The sequence below is a fragment of the Lygodium microphyllum genome, chromosome 17 (genome assembly GCF_053477565.2).
Source record: "Lygodium microphyllum isolate KBCC chromosome 17, Lygodium_microphyllum_v1.1.10, whole genome shotgun sequence".
NCBI classification, from domain to species: domain Eukaryota; kingdom Viridiplantae; phylum Streptophyta; class Polypodiopsida; order Schizaeales; family Lygodiaceae; genus Lygodium; species Lygodium microphyllum.
The window spans coordinates 140,980,685-141,006,445 of record NC_141151.1 but is presented as its reverse complement, the minus strand read 5'-3'; the positions used below and the strand labels follow the sequence as shown (position 1 = coordinate 141,006,445).

At 43.1% G+C, this 25,761-nt stretch overlaps 1 protein-coding gene across 1 annotated transcript in view; it reads left to right on the top strand.

Moving 5' to 3' along the window:
- The first annotated feature begins 2,486 nt into the window (after nt 1-2,486).
- Nucleotides 2,487-25,761, top strand: part of SAC3B (SAC3/GANP/Nin1/mts3/eIF-3 p25 family) — a 104,392-nt gene continuing 81,117 nt past the window's right edge. Inside the window, exon 1 of the mRNA XM_087698030.1 lies at nt 2,487-3,587. Coding sequence (XP_087554156.1) covers nt 2,713-3,587 — 875 coding nt within the window. The 5' untranslated portion in view covers nt 2,487-2,712. The remainder of the gene's footprint in view (nt 3,588-25,761) is intronic.

Here is a 25,761-nt window from a genome sequence, read left to right as displayed (position 1 = left end):
TTTGTAATGGAGGGAGTAGTTGATGCTTTGTAGAATTCTGTGAGTCTACGTTGGATACCAGCTCCATGTCTTTGCTCTTGGGTTCGTAAGAGGTGCTCTCTATAGCTATGGTGGCATAGCTCTAGTAAGAAGAGCTTGATACATCTTCGATCCGAGAAGTCCATCACCCTAGATAATGACCCAAATCCCTCATTGAACAGGCAATGGAAGTGCCCTTGAATCTCACAGTACACTAAGCATCTACATAAGCAATGCTCCTTTGTCTCCGAATTGAGCTGACAGCTCTAGCAAATCTTTTCTTCTTAGGAGAGGAAGTCTGCACTATATCTACTTGTCTCGATCCGGAGTTGGTGTGAGGATGTATGGAGCTGTCCAATGGCGCATCATACACCATGAGACAAGTGTGCATCCATGTATCTCAAGCGGACAACAAAGCCATCATGGGATATGTAAAGAAGAGGCTTAAAGTAGAAAGCTATCTTCATCCTTAGATCCTTAGTAGATGTTACCCATGTCCTGGTTGTATGTATCTGAATAATGTCCATCGCGATGATATGGTTCAGGTCCTCTTGGCTGAGATTCAAGTGGGGGCAATCCAAGCTGTATTGTAGTGGTGGGAGGTGATCCATGTAGCCATAACCATGCCTTTGTCCAAGCATATCAACACTCAGTATCCCCTCGTAATGCTAGTTGTCTAGACGACGCTAGTGCGAGCTCTCTGTCTCAGCAACATCCAAGGCCTATGCATGAAAGTCACTATCAAGAAGAGGGCATTTGCCACTAAGGGTGGTGCTCCCATCACTACTCTGATAATCTCATGTGGTATGGAGGGTTTACTCCAAATAATTTGTGAAATCATTTGTATTAAGGGTCTCTCCATCTGCTCCCACCCCTCATATATCTCCTCCTCTAGGTAGTGGCTAATCCTATGTGGCTCTCGTTGTGTGGTAGAGGCTCAATCCCCATACGGGAGTCCCATTTGGAAGTGATGGTGTGACCAAAGTGTCGAAGAGCTAGAGCTTCATCCAAGGCTCTTGAACCCTCATGTCAATCTCTCCTCTGTTGGTCTCCTCAAAGTTAATATTGACCCTAAAAATGTAATCCCCAAGTAAACACATCTCTAGACCACCTCCACCATCTCCTTTACATATGTCAAATGGGGTATTGATCATTGAATCCACAGGGAGGAAGTGTTAAACACCATAGCTTGGTTTTCCGAAGGTCCATTGTGAGATCCCACTCATCCCGATGTGATAGAAGGCACACAGTGCATCTATGTGGTGCTACAATCCCTCCAATGTGTTGTAGATGAGGACTATGGCATCAATATCATATAGTTATATGGATATCAATGCCCCCCTAGGACAACTTCCTCCCCTCCTAATCTATCAATGTAGTATGATATCTCATCAATATAGAGGTTGAATAGAGTAGGTGAGAGTGGGCATCCTTGTTTCACTCTAATGGTGCTGTTGATCTACTCTAACAACCCTCCTAGTGCTTGTACCCATCCTATAATAGATGCGTACAATGCTAGTACCCCCCAACTCATATCTATTGTCTTGTAATCTTTGCATGAGCCTAGCATATGGTATTGTGTCAAAGGCCTTATGGAAATCCACAAAGCAGCAGTATACCTGCCTCACTTGTGCCTTGCTCTCCTCGATGATGGCTCAGGGTGTGAGGATATAATCAAAAGTGGAGCAACCCCTCCTAAACCTTGCCTATCCACCACTTGCCTGATGTTGGCGCTTCTCTTTTGTAGATATTCTCACCTCATGCTCTAGTATCGATCCATAAAGCTTGGCTAGCATGCGTGCACACACACACACACACACACACACACACACACACACACACATATATATATATATATATATATATATATATATATATATATATATATATATATATATATATATATATATATATATATATATATAGAGAGAGAGAGAGAGAGAGAGAGAGAGAGAGAGAGAGAGAGAGAGAGAGATTGATTTGCTAATGTTTACTAGAGACCAAAATTAATATACAATAATGAATCGTGTCTCCAACAACATGTAAAAACTAAAGGGAAATAAGTTTGGTCCATGCATCCTATATCACGCACACTCCATTATGTAGAGAGAGAGAGAGAGAGAGAGAGAGAGAGAGAGAGAGAGAGAGAATCTCAAGATGCCTCAAAATCATATTCCATAAAACCTAAGGCTAAAGCAAAGGTGAATGCAAATAAACAAGAGATAAAAAATGAGGATGCGACATATAGAGGTGTTCAGAGAAGCAAGACAAGATGGATGATTGGCTGACGGAACTTCATACTCCTTTACTTAGCTGCACGGGTCAACCTAGTTGGACACTTCGTGTTTTCTTTAACTTATTTTGTGCGGTATGGTATCACACACACACACACCCCCCTATTTAATAAGTCAGATTTAACTTGGCAGGATCGATGCCCAAATGCCTTAAAGGCGTATATGGTTTTTTGCTTGAGAGGGAGAGAGAGAGAGAGAGAGAGAGAGGGAGCGAGAGGGAGGTGCTGAGCTCATTTGAAATTACATACAGGCTCTTGGACGGCTCCCAAAAAACGCGAGAGAGGAGAGTGAGAGAGGAGAAGCTAATGCGTCTCGCTCGACGGAGATGATGCCTGTGGAGTTCTTCTCATCATCATCACATCATCCAGACCGTCAGTGAAGAAATAACAATTGTTCAGTGATGCCTTTCCAGAAACCTGGTCGCGGCGATCCCTCATCGAATACATTCGGCACTGCAGATGCACCCCCCAACAGCTCCCCAGCTACATTTGGGACTGCAGATGCATCATCAAAGAGCTCATCATTAACTCCTCCGACAGAGAAGCACAGGTCAGTACACGATCTTGGGCCCAGGCAGACAGGGCAAGGACAAAACCCATGGTCCTCCCCTCCTGATGCATCATTTGGGACTGTAGATGCATCATCAAAGAGCTCGTCATTAACTCCTCCAACAGAGAAGCACAGGTCAGTATACGATCTTGGGCCCAGGCAGACAGGGCAAGGACAAAACCCATGGCCCTCCCCTCCTGACAGTGGTAACAACACCAGAAAGCCATCCCCTACCAAGATTCATCAGGCTAATAAGGATGCAAGGCCTAAATCACCTCCCCTTCCTGCTGGTCCTATCATTCAAGGGCCCAGCCTGTTGGCTCTCCAGAGCAATCCCTCTTATGCATTTTCTGGGGCTGGACAACGTGATTTCGAACCTGGACAACGTGATTTCGAACCACAATTCCCAAATGGCGATGGTTACACACCTCTGGAACAGCCAGGGGTTTATCATCCTCCCAGGCAAGGGCCTACTTGGTTGGACGCCCATCCCAGCAGGTCTAATTCGAGGCATTCAAGCAAGGATACAAAGGAATCACTAGCTTTAAAGTCTTCTACTCTTCTTCAAGCACATTCAACACCAAGGTCTTTGCCTGTTGTGTCTTGGGATGCACGAGCGAGGTCTTCATCAGCTCAGAACCAGAATTCAAGGCTTTTGACATCAGCTATTCAGCAGTTTAAGGCCAATGCTGATGTTCACAATGTTTCTCATCCATATGATATAAGGTAATTGCTAATTTAGTTTATTTCTAGGGGAACACTTTCTAGTACAAGCATGTGTCTAAATGTGTATACATGTACTTGTGGAGGTCTTTTCCTTTTTTTTTTCTTTGGGGTGGAGTCCTTCATACCAGCACTCCAACTAGAGTAGTTGGGCTGCCATAGGACTAAACGAAAATAGAATAAAGAGGTTCAACAGTGATAATTGGAGCACATATGATTAGTAGCCTAATCAATTAACAGTTCAACATTGTTAGATTGTAGTGAATGCGGAAGTTTATGGACAAGACTAAAAGACAATGACATGAAAGAAAGAAAGAAAGAAAGCTATGCTACCATCTCCAAAAGGCCAAATCGGCCTATGAGATCAAAATGTTACACTTGAAAAGTTAGGGAATTTTCCATGTCCCAAAATAACTGACATCTAATGCTACAGCTATCTAAATGGGAAATAAACAGTGAACAATACATAGTTGATGAGTGCAAAATGATATGGAATTGCTTAGGAAATACTCTCACCATAGGATATCTCTCATGGGTATGTCTAGCATAGAGAGGCTAAAGTGGCGAGGTAGGGTCCCCCTATGATGGTGTAGTATCTTCTATATTTGTAGATGATGCCTCTTGCAAGGGGGTGGATTAGTTGGATGTGGGCAACAGGCTCTGCATCTCTCTGTGGTTGTGTCTAAGATGGTCCTTCGTGGTGGTGTTAGCAGGATTGTCAGCCCATGTGTGAGTCTATGCATGCTAGCTGGGTTGGGCTTTTAAGTCTGTATGTTGCATTATTTTAGTGATTTTTGTGTGGTATTTGTGGCATTTTATGCTAGTTGGCCAGCATTAACCAACTGCCATTTTAGGCCTATTTTATGCCTATTTATTATGTGGCTCCTCCTTCCATTAGTCATCATTATTCTTTAGGTGGTCTTCCATTGGATAGAGGAGCCAGTGTCGATGCCCATACAGCTAGTGACTCACGTTGTACGCATCATTCTTATGTTTGGTTTATGGATTCCATTTCCCAAGCACATCTTTGAGTTATCTTATTTTGTAGTAGTTCCTTCAATTAACACCTGGTCTTTTCCACACACACACACAAACAGAGACCTCACTCCCTCGCTCAACACCAGATTGGCCCCGAAAACCAGCGCCTCTCTTGGTATTTCTTTATCAATATTGTTCTTACTGTCCAGCATATCCAGAACAACATCCCTTTTAGAAATGCATTTTCTGTGACCATAACTCAATGATTCATGTGCAGAATTGCAGTCTGCAGAACTCTGTATTTATTTTTCTTACTGTCCAGCATATCCAGAACAACATCCCTTTTAGGAAAGCATTTTCTGTGACCATAACTCAATGATTCATATGCAAAATTGCAGTCTGCAGAACTCTGTATTCACTGTTCTTACTGTCCAGCATATCCTGAACAACATCCCTTTTACCCTGGCATCATTTTCTTTCTTTTCTGTCTTGTGTTCAGTAGTTTATTTCAACACTTGTCGATGCTTCCATTGTTGCACTACTTATGATAGGCGGGGCTGTTGATTGACGGACCAATGAGAGCTCTGTGGTGGAGGAAGTAGTTGATGCTCTATAGGACTCTGTGAGTGCATACTAGTGTGTAGCTCCGTGTCTCTATTGCTGGGTTCGTAATAGGTGCTCTCTTTGGTGGTGTAACTCCAGCAAGGAGCCCAACATATCTTTGATCCACGAAATCTGTATATCCAACTAGATGCTAGAAGAATTAGAACTAGGTTTAGGATATATAGAACTTTTTAACAAATGCAAATGTAGAGTCCTACTATTCTTAATTTGTTGGCAATGAAGCTCTTTAGCAAGTGTTGCACTTGATAGCTTTTTCACTTGATTTGTCATTCTGTGTACAGTCATGGGTTGCTATATCCCTATGGATGAATTTTTGCTACCATGACCACATATTCTAGGGTTCATTATGTTTTCCTAGATTAGTGCGTCCATAACATGGAGGGGGTTTTGTTGGGCCATCTCAAGAGCTTTGTAATGATGTCCTTTGTTTCTTAGTTTGGGCCTTTTGGCTAGCCTAAACTATTACTTGGGATAGTTTGGGCACTTAGGATACTTAGCATAGTGAGGACTAGGGTTTGCTATGAGGTTAAGACACTTAGTTGTGGGGTTTACTAAAATTCTATGAAAACCCATTTCGTTCATTCTTAGCACATGTGTGTGGTCATTATTCAACACGAACATTTAATCATTGTACTTTCATTAATTCATAGAGTACATTTTAAAATTTGTTTGAGTATCATTGTGCTTCATCTCTCCTTCTCTCTCTCTCTCTCTCTGTGTGTGTCATACACAATTACTCCACACATGGGCCAACAAATACACTTGAATGCACAAGTAGAGAAGTGGAGCTCGAGAGGACATGATCGCCTAAACTTGACCATTTTAAGATAACTAGCATGGAGGATAAACTTTGAATCAAAGCTCCCAAAGCAAAGCACGGTAAGTCCTTGAGATGAAACCTATATTTGGTATTTGCTTTGAATCTCCACTCATAGCAATAGGAATAATCTCCATATGACGGGGATTAACAAGTTTGTTGGGTATGCATAGGCTGAGAAAGCAAGCCACAAAGCTTTCGGTATTGAGAAGCAATGGCTAACCTGTCAGAGTGTAGCGATGCGGAAGCGTAGGACATAGACTGAGAGAGAGTGAACACAGAGAGGAGAGAGGAGAGTATAAATGCAGAAAATCTGTAGTGTAGTATGCTGTATAAGAGTGCAGAAATATACAAGGGGGCAGAGGAAATATTTGCGTATGTCTCCGACTTGATGACCTCGATCTCCGTTAGCCCGAGTATAGTCTGTCTCAGCCAACAGATCTCAAGATTAGAATCTGAAAATGAATGACTACTGGAGTGTGCCACAAATTGGCTATAAATAGCCAAAAAATAGAAAAGCAGTAAACTGGCCGATTGTGTAGTAAAACTGTCCGACTGCTGGCTGCCACGTGGTACGTGCGCATTCTGTTGACGTGGTTGCTGACGTGGCACTGCTGTACTTTGCTGTCCACCAATTGTCCAGGAAATGATTGTCTAACACCCCCTCTCAAATCCTGGACGGGTCAAGAGACTGAGGGATCTAGAATGCTGCGGAAGAAGAACTTGGGAAAGCGCTTTCGTAAAGAAATATGCAAGATTATCCTCCGTCTTGCAATACTCCACATCAATGGTCCATCCAGAAGCTTCTCCTGAATAAAGTGATACTGGATCTCAATGTGTTTCGTCCGGGCATGGAATACAGGATTCCGTACCAAGGCAATGTAACTCTCATTGTTGCACCGCAAAAGAGTAGGACGAGTCTGGGGACAGCCAAGCTCCTTCAACAATCTCCAAAGCCACACAACCTCACATGTGGTGAAAGACGCAACCCGATGCTCCGCCTTAGTAGAAGAAAGGGCGATTGTGGGCTGCTTCTTGCTACTCCAAGAGATAACATTGGTACCCAAGGTAAAACAGTAGCCTGTAGGAGACTATCGGTGGTCCACATTGCCAACCGAATCCGAGTGACTCCAACCTGCAAGAACCAAATCGGAAGCATCTATACCTGCGGGATAAGAAATCCCTAAGTCAGAGGTCCCCCTCAAATACCGAAGAATCCTCAGGGCAGCCTACCAATGCACCTGTTTGGGTCCAGTCATGAACCCTGCTAACAGACCCACAGCAAAACAAAGATCAACACGAGTGTTGAGAAGCCAAATCAAGGATCCAATCAGCTGACGGTAACGTGAAGCATCCATCACGGGAGAATCTGAGTGTGAAGTGGCCTTCCAATTCAGATCCATAGACAAGGTGGAAAAAAAGTTATAATTAGTTATACTTTTAATAGGAAAGTAAGAAAAACATACGTCCTCTGGCTGTCGAATCCTCATGGCCCGGTTGTATTGGTCCTCAGTTGATGAGACCCTTCTCATAAAAGTGAAGCCATGTCGCTGCGTGGTTATGGCCTCGATGGTAACCTACCTCTCTAGGGGTAGGTGTCCTACCAACGATGGTAGTCTGCAAAACATTTAGAGATATACAAACAATTAGACATCACAATATATTAGAATAAAATATATAAAGAATTGAAAGAAATATAAATTTAAAAAAACTAGAAATCAAAATATACTTACAAACTCTGCCTCCCACGACTCTTTGCCGCCCGATTCGTAATGCGACGATCCCATTGTTTCCATTTGGATCCGTCTCGCCTCTGCGTGCTGGCAACTCTTCACTTTCTCAGCTGCTTTCTTCTCTTCCACTCTACGCGGTGGCACATAGGTGTTGGCTGTAGGCTCCACGCCCCTCCTCCAGCCTCCGCAGTGAGTCCCTGGCCCGTGTCATGAGGTGGGATATTTTGTTGTGAAGCATATCCCTCACTTTTGTACGTCCCCAATCATCCGAGATCGCTGACCCTCAGGATTTGGGTACCTCCTATGGACTGCCCTCAACACCTCCTGCCACAAGCTTCTTTTCTGATTTTTGAAGGCAATGAGACAATCTTTATACGTCGAGGAGTAGTAATGGGCCGATAAGTCTCCATCTCAAAAGTCACCAAGAGCTCCTGAAGGTACCTCTGCTGAGAGATGAAAATCCCCCTCTGAGATTTATAGATCTCGTGACCCAAGAAGAAACGAAGAAGCCCCAAATCCGTCATCTCGAATGTCTGATGTAAAGCTGTCTTGGTCTCTCGGACCTTCTGTGCATGATCCCCTGTTAGAATCAAATCATCAACATACAACACAAACAACACACGACCAACCTCGGAAGCATGCACATAAAGTTATGGATCGGCTGTGGAGCACTGATATCCCGACTTCGACTGAAGAAACGAGTCAATCTTCTCGTTCCATGCACGCGGAGCTTGCTTGAGACCATACAAGGCCTTCTTTAACTTGTAAACTTTCCCATCTGAGGATCCAAAGCCAGGAGACTACTCAACATAGATCTCCTCCTGCAAGTCACCATTCAGAAAGGCCGACTTCACATCCAACTGATAGACATGCCATCTCCTATGGCCAGCCAAGGCAATAACAGCTCGAATAGTCGCCATATGAGTAGTGGGGGCAAAAGTATCATGAAAATCAATGCTGGGGTGCTATGCAAAACCTTTAGTAACAAGGCGAGCCTTGTGCTTGTCCAAAGAACCATTGCTAAGGTACTTGGTCTTGAAGACCCGCTTGACACCAATCACCTTCTTGTGAGAGGGACGAGGCACAAGAGACCAAGTGCCATTCCTCTCAATAGCCTCCAACTCGGCTTCCATAGCCGTCCGCCAATGATCAGATTGCAAAGCCTCCTTCATTGAAGTGGGCTCACGATCCTGCATAACACGGGTCAACAAACAATAGTTGGAGCAAACAAGCTCCGAAGAATGTGCCTGGTTCCTTCGTGACCTCCGCGGTCCATTCTGCAGTTCCCACTCCTTAGGGATCCCCTCGATCCCTGAATCTTGGAGTGTGTCATGGGCCCAACGAGGAGGAGGACGAACCTCTCGTTGCTCTCCATCTGTTGAAGACTCAGGAACATCCACCGGTGGAATCTCCTCGGGGGTGGCAAGTGGAAGTGAAGACTCGGAATCAGAAGAATAATCTCTATCAAAAGACTTTGGCTCCAAAGGAATTGGCTTGGGAGCCCAACTCTCCCCTGGATCTCCAAGAACAGGGTGCTCCTCACCCCCCTTGTTGGCCGGAACTTCCATGAACCGCACATCTCTGCTCGTGTAGACATCCCGCTTGATGGGATCAAACAAACGATAACCTTGGGACTGGGAGCTGTAGCCAACAAAAACTTTGACGTCGGGAAGCCGCCTCGAACTTATCACGCTGCATCTTCGGAATGTGCACATAAGCGTCACATCCAAAGAGCCTGAAATAAGAGAAATTAGGCTTAGTCCCGAAGTAAGCCTCAAAAGGTGTCATTTTGTCAACGGCCGAAGTGGGAGATCGATTGAGGATGTGAACTGCCGTAGCCACTGCCTCGGCCCACAGAAATTGAGGTGTCTGTCGGTGCTTCATTATGGTGTGCGCCATCTCGATCACACTTCGGTTCTTCCGCTCCAAAATGCCATTCTCTTGGGGAGTGTTGTGTTAGCAAACTCCTGGCGAATGCCCCCATTTGCACAAAAACGAGCAAACTCAATAGACATAAATTCACCTCCCTTGTCTGAACGCAAGGTCTGCAGTCACCGGCCAGAACGGTTCTCCTCAAAGAAAAGCTAATTCTTGAAGTGAGAGAAAGCCTTCGACTTCAAAGTCAAGAAATAGGCCCATGTCATTCTGCTGTAGTCATCTACGATCAACATGAAGTACAAGCTCTCCTTTAGGGACTCGGTCCTCATCGGGCCACAAAGATCCGTAGATAGATACAAGCTCCATGAGTAAAGTAGACTGCCTAGAAGCTTTGTTGGGAATTGCCCGATGCAGTTTTCCATGAATGTAGGAGACACATGGCTGATGGCTCACCACTATCTCCAGCAATCCTCAAACAAACGACCCTCGTGACGCCTTCTGAAGGTACTCGTAGTTCAGGTGGCCAAACCGAGCATGCCAAAGCTTGGACTGTGTTTGAGAAGTAAGAAGAAGAGAGGTAAGAGCTGGGGAAGACTTCAACTTGTAGATGCTATCCTCCTCATATCTTGCAGAGAGAACCTTCCTCGATCCACGATCAACGACTCGAACAGTATCACTGTCAAACTCCACCAAGAGACCAAGAGCACAAATCTTATGGACCGAAAGCAAATGATATTCCAAGCCTAGCACATGCAACACCTCGGAAGTGTGGGTACCACCACATCCATCTGGAATAAGCTGCATCTCACCTCGCGCGGCAATAGACACAAAAGAGCTATCTTTAATGAGAATTTGCCCATGCGAAGGTTGCAAATGGGCAACACCATCGGAAGGAGTCATGTGCTGTGAGGCACCACTGTCCACAATCCACTCTCGAGCCTGGGGAGTTGTCATCACAGCATCAGAAGTCTTTGATGTAGAGTCCTCAATGACTGCCAAGTGTGGAAAAGCAATTGATGAGGGTGCAGCCACTGCTCCAGAATCCTTCGTGTCCTTCTTCTTGGTGTCCTTATTGTCTTTGTCGGGGCAATCCTTCTTCCAATGACTGGTCCTACCACAAATATGGCAAGTCGATTCCTTCGCCTTGTCCTTCTTGGATTTGTTGTCCCCCTCCTTCTTTTGGTCCTACCCCTTCTTCTGAGAGGATTGACCAACCAAAGCCTCCGATTTGGAAGCATTCTGTTCCTTCAATTGTTTCTCTTGGACCAAGACCATAGGAACCAACTCTTCCCACCAAAGAGTCGACTCTCGCCCTGAAGCAATAAGAGCGGAGTAAAAGGTACCGAATCGTGGTGGCAATTGGGACAGTAATGTGATCGCCATGTCTTCGGAGGAAATAGGGTTCCCCGCATTTTGAATCTGCATTTGAAGCTGCCGAAGCTTGTTGATGTGTTCTTGAAGCGAAGAAGACTTATTCACGAACAAGGTCCGCATCTGCACCTCCAAAGAAACCCTCTTCATCAGGGTCATCCGGTTGTACATCTGATCGAGTTCCAGCCATATCTCACGATCCACCGTTAAGTGCTCGATGTAAGCTATCACGGCTGTGGTGCAAGATAGAAACTGAAAAGATTGAATCCTGGCATTCAATTTGTCCCAATGAGACTGGGCCTTGGTCAACTCTGTGCAGCATTGGAAGAGAGTTTGGACTCATCCCTCATCGAGGGCCTATTAATCTCCTCCATCACCAGTTCCGCCAAATCATAAGACTCCAAAATGGCCAACATCATCACTTGCCAGATGCGGTAATTGTCACCATCAAGCTTTTGATCCGATGGAAGAACTAGTAGGACAGGCACCTTCTTGTCCATTATCGCCTGGAACTCCAAATCAGTCTCTGTAGACATGTTAACCTGCAATACCTGTACAAATACAAAATCAGCCCCCTCTGATTGTGTAAACGTAGCCTTCTAGGGTTGGTTCCTTCGCTGCCCAAACCTTCTTCACTCGCCGAAGGCGATGAAAAAGTAAAATTTGCAATGGAAGCCCTCAAACGCAGCCTTCCTCCCCTTCGAACAGCAATAACTTGCAGCAAATTCACCGATTAGACTCCTTTCCCACATGCCCACGCTCGCTTCAGCCTTGATCCGATGCGCAGCCCTCCCGCTCGCCCTTGAATCCTAGAAATGCAGCCTTGTGTCGTGCTGAAATCTCCTCTTCAGATAGGTTCAGCCCTCAGTCAGTCCATCTTCACCGCTCTGATACCATGTCAGAGTGCAGCGATGCGGAAGCGTAGGACATAGACTGAGAGAGAGTGAACACAGAGAGGAGAGAGAAAAGGAGACAATATAAACACAGAAAATCTGCAGTGTAGTATGCTGTATAAGAGTGTAGAAATCTACAAGGGGATAGAGGAAATATCTGCGTATGTCTCCGACTTGATGACCTCGATCTCTATCAGCCCGAGCACAGTCTGTCTCAGCCAACAGATCTCAAGATCAGAATCTGAAAATGAATGACTGTTGGAGTGTGCCACAAACCGGCTATAAATAGCCAAAAAATAGGAAATAACTGCACCAGGTCGGCTGCATTAAATGCAGGCGACTCCAGTAAACTGGCCGATTGTGCAGTAAAACTGTCCAATTGCAGGCTGCCACGTGGCACCTGCGCAGTTTGCTGACGCGGCTGTTGACGTGGCACTGCCGTACTCCGCTGTCCACCAACTGTCTAGGAAATAAATGTCTAACATAACCTCATCTAGGCCAAAAGAGAGAGTGCCAAGCATGATAAGAATTGGAAGAATGCTAAGGCAAGGAAAAAGTGTAATGATGCAAGCTCTAGATTTGGCACTGTAAAGATAGAATCACGCATTGGCAACTTGAAAGAATCAAGCAATGATATAATGAAGGGTGCAGATCAGCTCTTCTATCTTCTTTGCTTTGTGAGCAATGATTAGCTGAAGCTTCTCGTTTGTAATAAGGTATGGTCTAGTTTCTCTAGGGTAGTTAGAAGTATCTCCACCCATGCCGTGTGAGAATAAACGGTATATATTGATACCATGTTAGAATATGACTGCTGTGAAAGCAAACCAAAGAGATAGTAGGGTTTGTGGGGGAAAACATAGCGTGTACGGCAAATATTAAGAGAAAAGAGGAACTCACAAAACACAGAAGAAGAAAGTGAATGATGAATCATTGAATCATGCTAGTGAATCATGTTGATACAATGGAGCTGAAGCTTTGAGAAATCGGATTGTAACACCTGTAGGGAATCTACACAAGGAAGGGAGTGAAACACAGTTCTCCCGTGGTACAATACGGAAAGTGAATGTTGAAGGGTGAAGCAAAGGCTTCGATGGCCAATACAGAATGACCTTTGTGGCCTAGAAGGGAGATGTGGCACAATAAGTGCTTGGAGGTAGATGCATATACTTTGGTGGTGTGGGGAGCACAGATCAAATTGAATAGTCTTCGATGGTGCGTTCTTGCTACAGTAACAGCACTTCGTGGATTATCCGTCAGGAGAAGCCATAGCATTAGAGTGGCAACCTGTAAAAGGGAGGGTGGGAGGGAGAAGAAGATAAGGGTAACTCTTGATGTAGTGGAAATGGGGTAATTAGAAGATGTTGTTGCTCATACAACCCATCTTTGCTGTCTTCGATGCAAAGGATCTTTTTAGCTCTCGGAGCGTCCTTGGCTTTGATACCATGTCAAAATAACATGTATGCCCTGATACCATGTCAAAATATGACTGTTGTGAAGGCAAATCAGAGAGAGCAAATTAGAGAGAGAGTAGGGTTTGCAGGGGGCAACACAGAGTGTCTATGGCAAACACTGAGAGAAAAGAGAAACTCAAAAAACATAGAAGAAGAAGAATGATGAGTCATTGAATCATACTAAGTGAATCAAACTGATACAATGGAGTCGAAGCTTTGAAGACAATTGCACTGTCCTGTATGAATCAGGCGGCAACACTTGTAGGGAATCTGCATAATGAAGGGGGAGTGACGCAATCATCCAGCAGTAGGATCTCGAAGGTAAACGCTAAAGGGCATGTAAGAATGCGCAATGGAAGAAGGAATAGGAACAAAAAGAGAAGAAAGAAAGAAAGAAAGTAATATTAAGGTCTACAAAAGGCCAAATTGGCCTGAGACCAAAATGTTACATCTGAGAAGTTTGGGAATTTCCCATTCCCAAGAAAGATGTCATCTAATGCTATGACTAATTAAATGGAGAAAAAAACCCACGGAACAATACATAGTTGATGAGTACAAAATGATGTCTAAGCTAAATACAAAGTGGAAGTGCTTATGAGGCACTCATCCCAAGATGTCTCTCATGGGTCTATCTAGCATAGAGAGGCTGAAGTGGCGAGATAGGGTCCCTCGGTGGTGGTGGTGTAGTATCCTCTTTGTATCTTTAGATGATGTCTCTTGCGAGTGCATGGAGAGAGAGAGAGAGAGAGAGAGAGAGAGAGAGAGAGAGAGGGAGATTTGCATAGAACAAGGGAAGAATGCCAAATGCAAGAAGAGGACTGATCAGCCTATGCACGCAGCTCATAGGGTCAATGAGGGCACCAGACATAGTACCTCAAAATAGCGTTTCGGGTAGCCAAAATGGAACGGCTGTTTCGGCCCAAACAGAAACGGGGAAACATTGCTTCAGCTTCGTGTGGAAAAATGGGCAGCAGGTTTTCTAGGGAAAAAATGGGCTTTGTTTCGCATTTTTGCCCAGTCTTCGGCACGTTCGTCTCCTGCACTCTAGCTCTCTACCTCTTGTAGCTCGCTCGCTCGCTCGTTGTCGTCGTCGTCGTCCTTCTTCTTCTTCTTCTTCTTCTTCTTCTAAGTTCTAAGTTCTTCTCCTTCCAAGTTCCTTCTTCCATCCTTCTTCTTCTTTATTCTTCTTCCAAGTTCCATCCTTCTCCTCCTCCCTCTTCTTCTTTAATCTTCTTCTAAGTTCTTATAACTTATCCTCTTTCCAAATTCCAAATTCCCATTAGCTAATCATGGTGCTAGATCCATTTTGGAGGCACTCACTCCAATCAAGGGATATGAGGGCTCCGGTGGATCAAAGAAGTGGTGGTGCAACTATTGTGGATTGGAGAAATCGGAGAGCATAACATGCGTGAAAGACCATTTGGCATGCGTTCCCAACAAAGATATCGGTCCTTGCGCAAATGTGCTGACAGAAGTAATGGTAAGTTTCCATCTTTGGCGCCGAAAGCGTATGGGTATTGAGCTAGAAGCGGATGAATCCTCTCATCCAACACCACATCGGGCTAACGAAGCACAAGTGGGGCAAGGAGAGGCTAGTGGGCCTAGTGGCGCTAGCCAAGTTGGAGGTGCGAGTGGCCCATAAAAAAGAAGTGCGTCGATATATGTATCGGGTCCAAGTACAAAAAGGATCTTGTTGCCATCTTCTAGTAGTTATCTGACTGGTCAACACGCAACGTGCAGGATCGGTGGGAGATGAACCTGGTCCGGCATATGCGATAGGTGTAGGTCAACACGCAGCGTAGGAGATGAACCTGGTTGGTTGGTTAGGCGCTAGGTGGATGACACGAAAGCAGATCTGATGTAGGTCAAACAGACCTGGTTGACTAGTCGAGCTAGGCGGGCGACATGAAAGCAGGTCCGACCACCCGACAGGAGACATGTCTTGGTCAATGCCAGGACAGGTCCGTTTTCTTTTCCCCCATTTATTCTTTAATTTTTACCATTATTCCCTTCTTCCCTTTGTCGGGCATTCATATGCACAAGCACAGTGTGCAATTTTGACCAAGAAAATTGGGTCTTTTCTTGGAGTTGGGGACTTCAATGCAGGACAAGACAATCTGACTTAGAAATTGCACATTTGCTCGAGAAATTGTGGGGCTTTTCATATTTTAGTGGAATTTCTTCAATCTCATTGAAATTTGTGCACTCTGGACCCGGGAAAATTGGGGCATTGCCAAATTCCTTCAATTTGTGCAACAACTATCTTGTATATGCACTTGGGTACATGTATTGATGCCATTTGGATGGATTTCCTTTTGAAAATTTGGGGCTTTTGACCAAAATTGGCAAATTGTGCTCGGGAATGCTGTTGGAGCAGAAATTGTAGTGAAATTTTGGGGATTTCACATGTAATTGGTGCCTTGGTCTCTAAATGTGTCAGTAATTGCTTGAGGAGTGCAGCAAGAGACACTCTTTGATTCTGAAAATCTATTTGCATATCTGAGATTTCTGCAATCGCTGGATTTTCATTGCTGGTTGGTACTTGCAGTGTATCGTGGTTACTTGTGTGACATTTGGGCGTGCATTTGGTGACTTTTTTAGTTAATTTAGTACTACAAATTATGGTTGAAAATAGTGACAGTAGCAATCTTTTGCACATCAAGAAGCTTGAGGGTGTACATAATTTTGCAATATGGCAAAAACAATGCTACAATGTCTTGGTGCAGAAGAAACAGGTGAAGCCCATCAAAACAAAGGGAATAAGACCAACAGACATGGAACAAGATGAGTGGGATGACTTGGATGAGCTTGCGCACTCTACCATTGAGCTCTCAGTATTGTTAGACAACTTGCTCTTTAACATTGAGAAGTTGAATTCAGCATATGCAATGTGGCAAAGGCTTGAAGAATTATATGCTCAGAAAAGTGCAGCTAGCAAGGTTTATTGGCTGAAAAAATTAATGGACTTTCGCATGAAAGAAGGTATAGCCATGTCTGTACATTTGAACGAGCTTAACTCAATTTTCAGTCAGCTAATTGCTTTGGATTTCCATATTGATGATGAGTTCAAGGCTACTTTCTTGCTATGCACTTTGCTTGAAAGTTGGGATACTTTCAAGACGGCTTTAAGTAACTCGAATGCTCAGCTGTTATATTATGATGTGGAGAGTTCTTTGCTAATGGAAGAACTCAACAAGCAAAATAATTCAGCAAACAAGTCTTCTAATGCATTGCACACTAGAGGCAAATTTCAGCAAAAGGCTAGTTCTGAAAATAGAGCACACAACAAGTCTTGTGGCAAAAATGTGGAGTGCCATCAGTGTGGCAAAAAAGGGCACTACAAATGGGACTGTTTTCAATTGAAGAAAGAGAAAGGCAAAAACAAAAGCACTAAAGACAATAAGGTTGAGAAAAAGGACAGCCAACTTGCTAAGAAGAGCAATGTGAAAATAGAGCAAGTCAATGTAGTTACTCATGAGAATGATGGCGACGATGATGCACTTCTTGCTACTTCTTTGAGTGCACATGCATTGATTGTAGATTCTCAGGATGACATGTACACTTGGATACTTGATTCAGGTGCGTTCTTTCATGCCACACCACATCATGAGTGGTTTTTTGACTACAGTCTACAATGGTGGTGCACGTGGTGTTGTCTACTTGGGGGATAACTATGCATGTAAAATTGCAAGCATTGGCAGTGCGAAACTGGAATTTCAGCATGGCTCTGTGTTTGTTTTGCATAGCGTAAGACATGTACTCAAGAAGAGCTTGATAAGCACAAGGCAGCTAGATGATGAAGGCTATCACACCACCTTTGGGGATAGCAAATTGAAAATTTGTAAGGGCTCTCGTATTGTTGCCAAGGGCTTTAAAAGTGATACTTTGTATCCTTTGCATGTATCTAGTGTGCGTGACTATGTGGTCGCCATAACCAAGCAGCCAAGTGTTGCTTTGTGGTATAGTCGGTTAAAACACGTGAGTCAAACTAGAATGAAAGTGCTTTCTCGCTTGGGTTATTTTCCATCTTTGAGGTATACTGATTTTGAACAGTGTGATCATTGTATTTATGGTAAACTTGCTCAAACGTCACATAAGAAATCTCTTTCTCTAAAGTCTTCACTCTTAGAGTTGGTGCATTCAGATGTATGTCAAATGCTAGGATTATCTCTAGGGAAAAAGAAGTGTGGTCGGGAAAGCCACCTTCATATACTCACTTGAGAGTATTTGGCTGCGAGGCGTGGTTGGGAAAGCCACCTTCATATACTCACTTGAGAGTATTTGGCTGCGAGGCGTTTGTGCACATTTGCAAGGAAGAACAAACTTGAGCTAAAGTCTTATAAATGTATTTTCCTAGGATATGGTGACGACGGTGAGATGGTATTGATTATGGGATTTGAGAAAAGAAAAGTAGTGTGCAGCAATGATGTTATCTTCCGGGAAGATCGCATGCACAAACAACTCGAAAGACAGAGGAGGTTAGCAGGGTTGTATTTCGGGGGAATGTACCGATTGGACAGCAAATAATGCCCGCTAAACAACAGTAAATACTTGCTATAAATGTTCTTGAAAATGTAGGGAATAATACTGAAAATGATAAGCAAAATCTTCTTCATAATGTACCATAAATTCAGTAAGAACAGATGCCTTTGGAACAACCAGAACCAGTTGTATAGCATGTTGAACCTAAAGAACAACAAGCTGTTAATGCAGATTTGCAGGTTGAACAGTCAGCAAATCTTGACCATTGGGTTCGACCAGAGTGCAAAGATAGCGAAATAGGTTTATTCTTGGTGTTAACTATGTGACTGATTATGTCATGTTGATAGATTGTGGTGAGTTGTCATGCTTCCAAGAAGCAATGGATAGAAAAGATAGCAAGAAATGGCATAAGGCAATGTTGTTAGAGATGGAATCTCTAATGAAAAATGACACTTAGGATTTGGTGCATTTGCCTAAAGGGTAGAAAGTGCTACCATGCAAACGTGTTTACAAAATGAAAGTCACTTCTGGTTCCTTGCTAAAGTACAAGGCACCCTTGGTTGCTAAATGGTACAAGTAAGAACATGGAATTGATTTTGATGAAATCTTCTCATTTAGTCAAAATGACTACGCTGTGAACCATCTTGGGCTTAGTTGGATCTGAAGATATGGAGCTCATACAGATGGATGTGAAAACCGCTTTCTTACATAGGGACCTACATGAGGAGATCTATATGCAGTAGTCTAAGGGTTTTACTGCACAAGGGAAAGAGCACATGGTATGTAAACTCAATAAGAGTTTGTATGATGGTATGTAAACTCAATAAGAGTTTGTATGGTATATGGAGGTTGTTGGAAATAAAGGCTTATTGTATCTTTTACAGTGTTTGGGTGTAAACGCACCCTTACGCTCTTGTACTTTATATATTATCTAAATCTAAAGTGGTACACTTGTCATTGTATCAAATACGGATTGTGTTGTGCATTTACTTCTTCAACTCACTCTTCTTTTTGTTGGGATGTAAAGGTCCTTTATTCACCTCCGTGTATTTTACACGTGTATTGTTATGTTGTACATGTGAATGCACCCTTACGGGCCCTAAGTATAAATACATTTTATTCTTTGTGTACCAACACATTGTTGGTACACCCAAATCTGTTCGTCACTCTTACTCTCACTCTCACTCACCTGTTCACTTCCTCTGTTGCAAATCTTCACGCTTCCGCTACCTGCGCGCTCCAACAACTGGTATCAGAGCTGAGATTCAGGTGCTCGCGCTCCTCGAAGTCTGCATGAGACATCACCAGCTCTTCGCTCGCGAGAAATCAGTAAGTCGTCACTCATACAGGTCAGGTCGTCATTGTTTCCAGGCACGTGTTCGTGCTGGACAGTCAGGCGACAGTGTTGCAGGTCACGTTTTGTGCAAGCGACAGCCTGATAGACAGGCGACAGGTCGTTTTTGACCTGGCAGGCAGGGACAGGTCGTTTTTTGATCAGGCGGCAGTCAAACAGGTCACGAGCAGCCAGGACAGGTCATTTTTGATCAGGCGGCAGTCGAACAGGTCACGAGCATCAGGCGCAGGCTGCACAGGTCACGAAACTGCAGCGACAGGCTGCGTGGCATCAGGCGCAGGTCAACGACTGCAGGCGACAGCTCACGCAAGGCTGCGTGGCATCTGACGGGCAGCGCGACAGTCAACGGCTGGTGACGGGGTGATTCGACACATTTTTTTCTTCCAGAAAATTTGTAAAATTTTTTCTAAGGTTTACTGCAAGCAACCTCTTTGCCACTGACGGGAGTTCGCGCGCGCAAGCACAATTCTCAGATTTGGTCAAATTTGAACCTGGAAATTTGGGGCTTTTCCCAGATTTGATGCTATTTATGCTTGACAGTGACATCTGTGTCAGAAATTGCAGACATTGTGCGCATTGACCTCAATTAATTTGGGGATTTTTCAAAATTTGTTGGAATTTTGCTCATCCGAGTGAAATTTCTTGGCATTGGACCAAGAAAAATTGGGGCTTTTCATTTATTGATGTAATTTTGCCCAGCTGAGTCAGTTTGGCTGACATTTGCGCACATTTGGACTTGGAAATTTGGGATTTTGTACAATAGGACTATGTGAGAGAGTGCGGTGCATGCTGTCCAGTGCTAATCTCCCTCATGAATTTTGGGGAGAGGCGCTTAAAACCGCGGTTCACATTTGCAACCGCTCTCCAAATAGGTCCCTAAATAATGGCATTCTTGAGGAGGTTTGGTCTGGCAAACCGGCCTCATATGACCATTTATGAATATTTGGCTGTGATGCTTTTGTGCATGTTAGAAATGAGCTGAGGAATAAACTTGACCCGAAATCCACCAAAGGCATTTTCATGGGCTATGGTGATGAGGGTGAATTTGGCTATAGAGTGTGGCTACCTCAGTCCAAGAAAATTGTTCGCAGCCGTAATGTTGTGTTTAATGAGGCAAAGTTGCTGAAAGGTACTTTAGCCTCTGATGAAGACATGAAAAAGGTCAAATTTCAGAATTTGCAGCCACCTATTACTTCAAATGATGAGCCTCATGGTGCTGTACCACAGGCTGAAATTGATAATCAGCCGGTTATCTTTGAGCCAGATGATGATGGACAGCAAATAGAAGCACAGCGAGGTTATGGACAGCAAGATAGACTTGCTGATTATGAAAATGCAGGTGCTGGAAATGAAAATGAAGGTGCTGTACAGCATGAACAGCATGCTGAAAATGGCTTACAGCAGCCAATAAATGCTGAAAATAACATGCCTCCAGATGTAGATCCGATTCCTGAGAATGTAGATCATTGGATACGCAGGTCTACACGCCTAAGAAGGCAACCACATAGGTATGACCCCTCTTTGCATTATGTGATGCTTACTGATGAGGGTGAGCCTCTGACATATAAAGAGGCTAAGTCATGCAAATTCAGCAATAAGTGGGAGCTAGCTATGCAGGAAGAGATTAAATCTCTGTATGCTAATGATACTTGGGATCTTGTGTCGTTGCCCAAAGGAAGAAAGCCTCTTCCAAACAAATGGGTTTACAAAGTAAAGAGAGTTGATGGGAAACCCAAGTACAAGGCAAGATTGGTTGCCAAAGGGTATGCACAGAAGGAAGGGATTGACTTCCAGGAGGTCTTCTCACCTGTCGTGAAGATGACCACACTACGTGTGCTTTTTGCTCTCACTGCTGTATTGGATTTAGAGCTGTACCAAATGGATGTGAAAACAACTTTTCTGCATGGTGACATTGATGAGGAGATCTACATGAAACAACCTGAGGGTTTTGTAGTTCCTGGAAAAGAGCAGTTGGTGTGTAAACTAAAACGCAGCTTATATGGGCTGAAACAAGCACCACGGCAGTGGTACAAAAAGTTTGACACTTTTATGCTCTCTCATGGGTTTACGCACAGCCATGCAGATCATTGTTTGTATATGAAAAAGGATACAGATGGTAGCCCAATCATAGTTGCTAGCTGGGAAGAGAAAGACTAGCTTGGATGCTCTCAAAGATCAGCTGAAATCAGCTTTTTCCATGAAAGATTTGGGAAATGCAGAGCATATATTGGGCATGAGGATTCGTAGAGATAGAACGCAGAAATTGCTGTTTTTATCTCAAGAAAAGTACATTGAAAAGGTACTGGACAGATTTAACATGGCTGAAGCTAAGCCTCTCGGAGTACCCTTACCTCCATACCTTAAGCTTAGTAAAGCCAACAGCCCAAAAGATGACATGGAAGCCAATGCTATGAAGGGAGTCCCTTATGCATCAGCTTGTGGCTCTCTTATGTATGCTATGGTGGCTACTCGTACAAACATTGCTCATGCAGTGGGAGTTGTTAGCAGGTTTATGTCAAATCCTGGCAAACCACATTGGGAGGCTGTCAAGAGTATTCTTAGATATCTGAAGGGTACACAAAGAAAGTGTATTTGCTATGGGTAGGGTGCACTTAATTTGCAGGGTTATTGTGATGCAGACATGGCAGGTGACTTAGACACTCGCAGGTCCACTAGCGGGTATGTCTTTACAGTTACTGGAGGGGCCGTCTCTTGGTGCTCCAGGTTGCAGAACATTGTAGCACTGAGTACTACTGAAGCTGAATACATATCAGCTACTGAAGCTTCTAAGGAAGCTATATGGTTGAGCAGACTTGCAGAGGATCTCGGCATGTCTGTGAGTACTTCAGTGTTGGGATGTGATAGCCAGAGTGCTGTGTATCTGGCTAAAAATGCCATGTATCATTCACGTACAAAGCATATTGATGTGCGATATCACTTTATCAGACAGATTCTGGAGGATGGTCTAATCACATTGACCAAGATCAAAACACAGGACAACCCTGCAGATGTTCTCACTAAAAGTCTAGGCAAGGCTCAGCATGAGCATTGCATACGACTAGTGGGAGTTGGTTAAAGGTTCACTCCGGACCTTTAAGTGGGAGGTTGTTGGGATGTAAAGGTCCTTTATTCACCTCCGTGTATTTTACACGTGTATTGTTATGTTGTACATGTGAATGCACCCTTACGGGCCCCAAGTATAAATACATTTTATTCTTTGTGTACCAACACATTGTTGGTACACCCAAATCTGTTCGTCACTCTTACTCTCACTCTCACTCACCTCTTCACTTCCTCTGCTGCAAATCTTCACGCTTCCGCTACTCGCGCGCTCCAACACTTTTTGCACGTAGTTTGCATAGTACTCTGTCTCGATTCTAGCAAGTGCTATCATGTCTTAGGTCTTACAATCACAGGAGCTTTTATTTGAGAGCACATGTGACAGATCATCATGGACGTAGGAGTCCAAAATGTGGTGTAGATGGTGACAGATAATGGAAGCAATTGTGTGTCTATGGGACATATGCTTGAGGATAAGTTTGCTAGCATAGTATGGACACCATGTGCATCCCATTGCCTTAACTTGTTTATTGAAGATGTTGGGCAAATATCTTGGAAGGATGACATTTTCAAGATGGCAACAAACATGGTAAGATGTGTAAAGAAGAGGCTATTCGTCACAAGCATGTTTAAAGCCAATATCACACTTGAGCTATTGAAGCCCTTTGCCACTAGATTTGCTTATGGGTTTATTGTATTAGAGAGGTTAATATGTCCAAATTTGATATGAATCATTGTATGCCAAGAATGACTCACATAGAGTGAAAAAGAGTCTCCAAAGACTGTTGGCTTTAGACGCAATATTTTAAATGAGAGTTGGTGAGTTGATGTAGAGACATTGGTGAAAAGTCTCACTCCTATCTATATTGTATTGCATATTATTGATATGGAGAGGAGTAAGCCTTTTATACGAGTATGTGGATAAAATTGTTAAGGCCTTGTTTTGCAACAGCTTTTTGTCCCAAGACAAGTAAGTTATTGTTTAACTTTTACATATGTAATTATTTAGTGTTAATGACTCATTGATGATTGATCATTATTCTAACTTCTAAGCTTTAACTTATTTTATCTATGATCCATTATTCTTCACCCTCAAGGGATGATGAGATTTGTGCAGTGTGGAATGCACGATGGGATTGATAATTGGTTTCATAAACCAATCCATACTGTCGCATATATCTTGCATTCCCTTTGGCACAACAAGTAGTACACTAGCGAGAAGTTAGAGAAGGGCTACATGGAGTACACGAGGCACCTCACAGGGGATGATATAGATATGATAAGGAGAGTAGAGAATGATTTGCTGGCATTCCGCAATCATTTTGTTCATTTTGGCCTAGACTTCAAGAAACACAACTTCAGCTTGTCTCTTGGTGGGAGAAATTGGTATTGTGCTCTTACTTTGGTATGTGATTGGTGACTTTTATATTTTGAATCTTGATAATCTAATGCATTATGCAACCTAGGTAATAGGTTTTATAATCTATTGCCTACTTAAATGTTGATTTTGTAGCTTGTCATTGAGCAATTGCCAATTACTTAATCTCTTAAATTTGAAAGAAATGCATTGCCTTTCGTGTTCTCTTGCAAGATTGTAATTCAGGGCGTGTTGAGAGGAATTAGAGTACATGGGTCCTCTTTCAAATAAAAAAGAGAAACAAGCTCACAACTGTCGAGTTGGAGCGTTTGGTATTTTGCCATTGCAATCTCGAGCTTCTTAAGAGGATTTCTGTCCCTTGAGCCTTCACATGTAAATTGGTAATGATCAGTATTATGTATAATTAACTTTTTAACCTTGATACTTGATATTGCTTGGAAGTTGGATTGTAAATTGTGATATGTATGAACATTAAACATGTTGAATCTTATCTCATATCTTTGTGTTGTTCACCTTTACATGTGAATGTTGACAAGATTGATATGAAGATAGTGTGTGACATCTCGGAGATACCATAGGAGAAGCGAGATATCTACTCTATGCTTTATGAGGAGCTATCGGCACCGATGCACAAGACTTGTGTATAGAGGAGGGTTAGAATCACTAGAGTGAGGGCCACACGTGGTCGTATATCACAGGTAGAGTCAGAGGCCGAGGCTAAGGTTGCTTTATGAATTTCTCGATTAGGGTTCTTGGAGTCGAATGAGGAGATGATGCACGGATTCTCAGAGTTCGGATGAGTCATGACTCATGATACATAGGAGTTGGTTTAGTATTGTAGACTATAGTTGTCAGTTGTTCATTGATATTGATACTTATTACTTAGTAGTTATTAGAGTTTATAGACTAGTAGTCTAGTATACAATGCTCATTGGACTTTGGAGTTTTGATAGATTATTTACATGATATAGTTACATGTATCATTGTATCTTGATTTTATTTATTATGCATCTTGTTCCATTGTTTTTGATGTTAGTCTTCATTGCTCTTCACATCATAGATGATTATAATTCATTTTGTTGTCTTAAGTTTTGAAAACTGAGTCTTAATTGTATTAAGCTGTCTTAAGTTTCAACCATTGAGTCTTGACTCCTGAATCTTCACTTGGAAGTTGTGACGTATTTAATGAATCATGATTTCAATCATATGACATAAAGACTCAAAGTTTTGTATGAAATTTGGATACATTTTGTTGTAGGCATTGATATATTTACATATCTATATAATATCATATTTATTTTAGTGTACAATTCGAAATGCCGCTTTTCTGTTTTCAAAATTTGGTCGAAACTCTGAAACTCCGGTTTTTTCCGTTTTCATTTCTCCCATAATAACCATAATAAAATGCCTAAATAACCTAGCTAGACTCATGCATAAGTTATTTGGACTACCAACACCAGTCAGGTTTCTATGTGTATTTCCCAAGTACTTATTGCATTTTCTAATTCACCATCACCTACATGACATTGTTCATCCCTGTCAAGATTTTTTCCTTCACATTAGCATATTGCAACTACATTCTCTCAGGTGCACGTTAGCCAACATTTTAGGATTTTGGGCTATTTATAGCCCCTAGTTGGCTGGTCATTATCATCCTTTTGTCCTCCACTTGGTAGATGTACACTCCAACTTCGATTTTCTCCTCCATCTCTCGAGTTGCCATCTTCATCAATCCAATCTAGTGCCATACAACAGGGGAGTTTATTGTAGTGATTGTGGATGTCAGCACCTCCAGTTGCTGCATTTACAGGCTGCGACTGTCTGGCATTCCTTGCCTACCTGTTGTTTGTTGTTTTGTTGTTTTGTTGCCATGTTTTTAGTTTTTGCTTGTTTTTTACACAATTTTTGTTAGAGGGTAATTTCTTGGACAGTAGGGAGTACGGACAGTGCAGAGGAGCCATGTTAGCAGGCGTAGGTGCCACGTCAGTACAATCGGACAGTTGCCACATGGCACAACAACAGTCAAACAAATTTTCATTAAATGCATTACATGTTGTCTCTCATGTAGGATCATATGTGTTTTTATTCACCACTCTGGGTGGTTCTTCAAACTTAGGCATAGTCGCTCATTAGGATCTCATCTCTTCCTCAGCTGAGT